Source organism: Physeter macrocephalus, chromosome 13 (assembly GCF_002837175.3).
Source record: "Physeter macrocephalus isolate SW-GA chromosome 13, ASM283717v5, whole genome shotgun sequence".
In the NCBI taxonomy this organism is placed as follows: Eukaryota; Metazoa; Chordata; class Mammalia; order Artiodactyla; family Physeteridae; genus Physeter; species Physeter macrocephalus.
Window position 1 is genome coordinate 56,676,573 of NC_041226.1, and position 8,118 is coordinate 56,684,690.

The 8,118-nt window shown below is 33.4% G+C and overlaps 1 protein-coding gene across 1 annotated transcript; it reads left to right on the forward strand.

Moving 5' to 3' along the window:
• Positions 1-434: 434 nt before the first annotated feature.
• LOC102985178 (40S ribosomal protein S20-like) lies at positions 435-794 on the forward strand. Its single transcript, XM_055089609.1, has one exon. It carries the CDS (start codon positions 435-437, stop codon positions 792-794), a length of 360 nt encoding a protein of 119 aa, XP_054945584.1.
• The last annotated feature ends 7,324 nt before the right edge of the window (positions 795-8,118 follow it).

Sequence of the window (8,118 nt, forward strand, 5' to 3'; positions counted from 1 at the left end):
ACGTCCCACAAAAAAAAAAAAAAAAAAAAGTGAGAGTTAAGGTGAACCTTCAAAATTACAATGAATATGAAACAGTACAAGAAATATGAGTAAATAGGTTCATGATACATAAAAACAAAATATACACACTTGTGTTTGCATCTACCAAGGCAATACTATATTGCCATATTATGATTATAAGAAAGTATCACTTTTATTATCGCCCATTTATATATAATGATGTGAAATCTTATAGACTCTTCCTTGGAATACTGGATATCTTAATTTATGCCTAAGGCATTACCAAGATAACTTGAACTACTAAATTTGCTTGCTGACGCTCTTGGAGGAAGACGCGGTCCCCGCTGCAGCGGAGCCTCGGGCCCCCTGTTCCTGCTCCTGACTCACCGCTCTTCGCTCTCGCCGAGGAGCAAGTCGGTCCGGAAGCCGCAGCCATGGCTTTTAAAGATACTGGAAAGACTCCCGTGGAGCCCGAGGTGGCGATTCACCAGGTTAGAATCACCATCGCCAGCCTCAACGTGAAGTCTTTGGAGAAAGTATGTGCTGACCTGATCAGAGGCGCGAAGGAAAAGAATCTCAAAGTGAAAGGACCGGTTCGGATGCCTACAAAGACTCTGAGAATAACTAGAAGGAAAACTCCTTGTAGTGAAGGTTCTAAGACTTGGGATTGTTTCCAGATGAGGATCCACAAGCGACTCATTGACCTGCACAGTCTTTCTGAGATTGTCAAGCAGATCACTTCCATCAGTACTGAGCCAGGAGTTGAAGTTGAAGTCACCATTGCAGATGCTTAAATCAACATTTTTAATAAATTGATAATCAGTTGTTAAAAAAAAAAATTTGCTCACTTATGTCTCGGTGATATCAAGGCAGATGATTTTTTGTTTTCCTGTATATTGTGTGGATCACATGGTAGAGTAAAATGTTGCTGAAATTAATTATTTTCTTCAAGTATAGGAGGTTAATTATAAAATAAGTTATTTTTATGAAAATATTTTAGTTTTTACTGGGAAAGAAAATAGATAAAACATTAAACAATATAAAATGTATAGGTATTTGTAAAGCTAATCAGAACTTCAGATGAAAAATTGTTAGGAATCATAACCCATAATTCATCACTGACATTTCTATTACACACAAATATAAAACTATACTGGTCAGATCTTCATTAAAATTTCAAGGGAGCCTCTTTAGGCTACTAAGAAGAAAATATCTAGAATCAAATCCTCAAAATTTTTGAAATTTCTTTTTATGTTTCCTTTCAGCTCCAGTCCTGACTTTTAAAATTATTAAACAGCCATTGCATTTCACTTTTATTGAATGACACATGGTAAGGGATAAAAACTGACAACTGCATTGTTACCATCAAGATTTCTTTTAATACAGGTGATTAGATAAAGAAAAGTATCTCTTTCTAATAAAATATTGTAGAGAGACTAAATTTGTGTTTTAAACAGAAAGAAAGTAGAGTCACTTCTTTATTGGAGCAACCATTTGTTATGGAATAAAATTAAGTAGAACTGATTTCTCTCAAATCAGTTCTTTCAGAGCACATAAGTGGTTTTATGAAGGAAGATATGTACATATGTATTTTTAAACTTGAAGAAGTAAAATTGAAAAAGTAATATAATTTTATACCCAAATAATATTGTTTCATTGCAAGTGCTTTTAAGACAACCCAAGCAAAAACAATTTAATCTTTTAAACGTCGTTATTTCTTTAATCAAATGGGAGAGAACCACAAGACAGAAATCTGTCACCTGTGATATAGATCAAGAGTGTAGTAAAAAGAGTTAGTCTTATGGACTTATCTTCAATTGGATTGATTGGAATATCAAAGCTGTTTAATTTTTATTTCTTTATCAGTTCAAAGTGAAACCATTTATAGCACATCATTTTATCTTTAGATCCAGAGAAAATGTTTCAACCTGTAAGGTGTTTTTTTGCTTAGGTACTTCCTTTTTGACTTAAAACTTTGAAAAAAGGTATTATACAAAGAAGAATGCACTCAAATATTAGGGTATTCAACATGGTGTCTAAGATAAAGTTAGTTTTGATAAGAATAGAATTGGGTAGAAAACATTATAGCTCAGGAAACAGAATGATTTGTGGTGAACTATTTTAGGCAAACTATTTTCAGGCAATTGGTAGAATGCTGAAGAAGGATGAGCACAAGAGGAATACATAGATAAACTTGGATATAATACAATAAACTAGGTATTGGCCATATCAGAAGGCCAATACCTTTAAAGGTTGTATATAGTTACTTTAAAATCTTAATCTATTTTAACTTTATGTAAAAATACTGTCAATGTATAAGCCTGTGCATACACACACACAGCTATACACAGCTGGCACTTGATTACAGTATTCTTATAATACTAGAATTTATTTTGGTTTAGAACAATTTCTTGATATGCCATAAGGGTTAAATAAAGAAGGGCATAATCACAAAAAGACATAGATATTCTTTGCATATTTTAAAGGTAGAGATGTGTATTATTTCCACTGGGGAGGAGATTGTTGTTATGGAGAGGGGAGAAAGAGAAAATAAGTCTAGGAAAGATTGATGCATAACGGCTTGTGAAAATGTGAGGTAATGGGGGAGGTAATGGGGTCCTTTAGGTGACTTTCAGGCACACATGTAATCTTTTTTTTTCACACATGTAATCTTAATGCATCTTTAAACTGTTTGAAATATTACAATGTAAAATTGTGTCACTTGGAAGCTTTATTTATGCCACATGCATGGCTCCTCTCAGGACGCTATTTTGTGGTTGTTTTAAAAGTTAGACAAAGGGATCCACTACCTGTCAGACTATGTTACAGTATAGAGGCAGCATATAAGAAATTGCATAATAATCTGTAAACTGAACTAATTCAGCAAAAGAAAGAGTTTGCACCAAATATTTATCATGAGGGCATAACTCACCAGATCCTAGAAATTCACAGAAATCTGGGGAAGGCATCAATATCCCCTAAATTTTTCAATGGAGTTTTAGATACTTGTTTACCACACTTTAAAAAAGTGCATCATATCTTTGGTGACAAAATTTTAGTGAGGTTCTTTTTTTCATCATTTGATTAACTTGGCTTTGATTTGAAGCACAAATTCATCTTTCTATTATTTTCACTGTTTTGCTTCCTTTCAAAGTGTTAGTCTGTTCTTCAGCCCTAGCACTTGGATTTACTATTTATTCTTGTTCTTTCCCTTCTTTTTAATGCATCCTGAGCCATCACTCTGTGCATTTGACTGCTATAAAATCAGGATCCTATTCTCAGTAACTAATTTTCAGTTCCAGGTCAAGTTACTTTTCTCATAGTTCTCCAGTCTGAACAATTTCTGTCTAGTAGATTTTGAGGACCTATACCCAGAGGATCTAAATTGAAATATGATCAAAGTGATCTAGCAGTATAGTTTGCAGAACAGGTGTTGGAAGGAAAAATAACTTTTCCCTCTACCAACGTAGGTTAAATGTTTCAGGGCCTGAGAATAAGCTGAAAAAAGACAGATTAACAGGAGAAAAGGCACAGCTTATTCATATTCTTGGGAGCACATAAGAAGTGGCTCCAAGAACAGCTAGCGTTAAGGGTTTATACATCATCATAAGAAGAAGGGGAGTTAGGACCTTCAGAGAAAGCAAATGATGGGAAACTAAGGAGAAACAAGAGATCGAAACAAGTGAAAGGTAAGGAAAGTTTTGATAAGGTTTTGTTTATGTAAGTTCTCATCCAGGTGTGAGTGGTCTCTCTTGGCTGTAAACCTCCAGGAAAGGAGAATTGTGGTGGCTTTATTTGGGGGCAGCTTTGCTTAAGTCAGCAAAAGAAATTTAGATGAGGTTGTGTGTGTGTGTGTGTGTGTGTGTGTGTGTGTGTGCGGCTTTTTGTTTTGTTTTTGTTTTATTTTTGTAGCTTCTGTTTGTTCTGATCTTTTCAACTTAAAAAAGAATCTTCATACCATATCAGTGAGTCCAAATCAGTCCTATCACAGGTGACAGAGTCTCACACTTTTTGAGAAAATATAATGATCTCTATTGGATACTGGCAAATACACATTTGAATCACTAGTTTGGTTACTTTTTATTAATCACTTTAACTTGATTTATAAACTCATTAGAGCATAACAACAAAGAACAATTGATTTCAATTCTTACAGCTTGGGGATTGAGCCTTGGCTTGGCCACTCATGCTCTGTGAATGTGGGAATGCATCCTAATTTTCCTGAGTTTCAGTTACTTATTAAGAAAAAAAAATTCGGATATATGTTAAGGAGCAAAATAATAAGGATTAAAATGGACTATGAAATAAATTAATATTTTAAATCCCAAGTAAAAGAATAATAAATAAGTCAGTTTTATATAAATCAATATGTGCAAAATATTTTTAAAAGGCACGTAACATTTTTTTGCATGTGTATTTTTTAATCAAAGAAGCATAGTATGGTTTGTATACCTTTAATATAACTTTATCATCATGTGAAGTTTGCATGGGAAAGTTTTACTTTCAATATGGTTTCATGAAGAACTACAGGGAAACAAGCATAACTGGTGAAAATTATTCTTAAAATGCAATCCTAGAACATCTCTGGAAATTGACCTAAGAGCATACAGAAAATAAAAGAAAGCTTTATTTTAAAAACATTTACTAAATAAAACTCAGTAAGAAGAGTGGCATGTGAACCACAGCATGCTCTTTCTTTTCCCTCTCTTAGCTCAGCATGATGGAAGCTTCACTCTGGGTGGGTATAGCCAAGAACAGAGCTGCTTCTCCACCCAACTTACAGTCCAAGACTAAGATATCTCCATGGGAGGGGCAGGCTGCTAGCATTTCTCACTTCACCCAGTTATGTGTTGCAGAGGATAAGTTATACGTGAGGGCAGCCAGGAGCTTGTAGGATTCCTTCTACTACCAGTTCCTACTTGTAGAGCTAAGTCTTTACCCAGGATAAGGATATCGGGGACCTCATTGCAATCACACCAGCTTGCTCACAGGGCAGTGGTTCCAATCCAGGGGAGGCAAGCCAAGAAGACAAGAGTCTACCACCCTTAGTGTCTCACTGTTATAGGAGTGTCACTTCAAAAGAAGTAGGCCTCTGTCTCCACTCCCAGATCCAGAACAGTAAATCAGACATTTTGCACAGGAGTAAAGGCAGGCCATAAGAGCAGAGAACTCTAAAACAGTAATTACCAGTCTAATGGCATATAGCATGGGACTGAGGAAGGCAGTTTTTTGCATCACAAGTCCATGGACAGCTTTAGGCATGAAGGGTTGTCCAGAGGCTCCAGGAGACATGAGAGGAAATAGCTAAAGCTTCTACAGAAACTATAGTGAAGGAAATTTGGGGTGGGGGAGATGAGGGGAGGTGTGGCACGAATGGGAGTGCCTGTTACATTGCAGTTGACCCATTCTAGAGTCTTCTGTTGGTGAGTACCTATTTATATAGTAGGTTGATTTCCAAGTAAAAATATAAATGAGCTTAAGTAAAATCTGTCAGTGAGGTACATGTTACCTTATCTTGAGGTCAATTGTTACTTTTTAATCATGAATAAATGAATCTAGCCATTACTATCTTCACATCCTAATTATAATTTAATTGCTATGATTTCAGTTAAAAAATACAAAGTTTTTACACCTTGTTATATATCTAGTCTTCTCAACTATTACCTACACTTCGAGTCTTTTTTGGAGGGGGAGAGTGTTTCACATACATAAATTAAGGTGTAATCAGTTTTACAGTCTGAAAGTTGAAATAAATATCTTATGCATAAGGAAAGTCAAGCTTTGGCTTTAAAATGAGGTTGATAGTTTATGCCTTTCTGATTTCACATATCTTATTCATAATAAATTGTTTATGTTGGGATAATTTTATTATTTGAAGAAGTTTGCACATATTCTTTAAAATAATTTTTATTTGATAATGTTAAAATATTTTAAATGTCAGTGTACAATAAGAAGCTATAAAATAGATCATTTAAAATATCTTTTCACATACAGTATTTGGGCAAATAGGAGAGTCTATCCTGACTTGTATAGTCTTCAAAATTAATACCTAATTTAAGTTGTAAAAAATCTCTATAATTCTCACAGTTTTATATGTTTCATTAAATTCTACTAGTCTTTATGTATACATACATTACATATTACATAATGGTTGGCCTGAATGCCCAGAAATACCAACATATTCTCATGTCTGGACCTTTTTTTCCCCTTCTGTTTCATATATCTTGGGATATATCTTCTTGGGATATATCTTAATGAATCAGATTCTGGTGTCTTAATACAAAAACTAAAAAAGACCACTACTTTCTCTTAATCAGCTTCAGGGTAAGCAAAGTGCAGACACACTAAAAATCAGTGGAGACTAGCTCCCAACACTGAGCTGACAGCTAGAATTTGCTCAGCCATCTCTACCCTCTGTTATCATCCTTCCCATTTGTTTTGTTGTTGATGTTATTAAGATAGGCAGGTCCAAGGAATTCCTGAAATTGTTTTACTCTTGGATTTTGTAGTCGTCATTCGTGAAGGTATTCTCCTACCTACCGGAAATTAGGACCTCAGAATTTTGAAATAGGAAAGAATGTTTGGATTTAAGGATTTAATGAAGAATGTTAAATAGAATGCTCTAAACCAGAACTTTGGAGGTAGATACCATTTGAGAAAAGAGAAGAGAAGATGGAGCTTTGAAATTCCTTTGTGGGTGGAAATAACAGGGAGAGATACTGAAGAGGTCAGTCAACACTTGCTCAAATAAAAACAAAAGTTATTTTAATTGTAGTTGATAGAGTTGTGAACTGTCAAACAATTTCAAACTTAGTCACTTAAAAAACATCGTGTGATATTTATATAATTATGTGACTTTGAACAGTTTATGAAAATACATATTTTTCTCAGTACTAGAACAAATCTATTGTTTTAGGTACTCTTACAATGTGCAATGTACAAAAATGAAACAAAGAATACTATAGTGTTTCCCAAAGCTTTTAACAGCTATATCATATTTATTGAATATATAATGCTATAGTACATCAGGGGACAAATCACATTTCCTTCCCTACCAACAAAATAATGGATTGTTCTTATTTCAAATAAAATTTTGCATACTATAATTTTATTGAAAGAAAATCCTAAAATATGGAGCTTTGGAACTCAGTATATTAATGATTAAGAATAATAAATTAATCTAGGCCAAAGGATAATCTACTTCAAATTTTAAGGTATTTCTTATAGCTCAAAGATATATATATATAAATATTTACATGTATAAACTGAATACATATTTTGATATTTTCTAATTTTACTTTGAATAAAACTGGTTTTCAAACTTTATGCAAGTGAATTGCAGTATGGTAGCATTAATATAGACTTAGCAATCTAACCTTTTGAAATTCCACATGAATTTTTAAAATCTGAAATAATAAAAAAATATTTAGGTAACACAGGAATAAAATTGAATGTGAGATCTAAAATAAATCTTACTTATATGATTCAATTACTCATACCCAGTAAGATCTTATTTTCATATTTTATCTTCCATTGTTTTAATCTCATTTGCCAAGAATGAGTTGTATTCAGTTAATAACAGTGGCTATAGTAAGTGGTTATTATATTTAACTCATTTTACCTGTATTCAGATCTCTTCATTTCTTTGTGTAAATCCAAGTTTCTGATATCATAAATCTTTCTAAAGAATTACCTTTATCATTTTAGTGGCACAATTCTTCAGGCAATGAGTTTACTCAACTTTTATTTGTCAAAAAATGCTTTGCTTTGTTTAATATTTTGAAAAATAAATTCCTTGGGTATAGATTCCTCAGTTGATGTTTTTTACCTTTCAGTGCTTTCAAAATATCACTATTTCCTAGTTTGCATAGTTTGTGCTATAATTTCTGTCTTTTTCTCTGTATATAATGTATCATTTTTTCCCCCACTACTACCTTCAAGATTTTCTCTTTATCCTCAGTTTTCACTAGTTTAATGTGATGGTTTGAACATGATGTGTTGAAGTGTGTGTTTACATGTATGTTTTGCTTTGTTTTTGCATTTCTTTTAGACTCATTTGGGATTCTTTAAATTTTAGGGGTCTGTGGCTAATATCTTTCTATATTTTCAGAAAGGTGT

Bases quoted from the DNA above. Each gene is read 5' to 3' on its own strand.
- LOC102985178 (XM_055089609.1), top strand. From the start codon at position 435: ATGGCTTTTAAAGATACTGGAAAGACTCCCGTGGAGCCCGAGGTGGCG.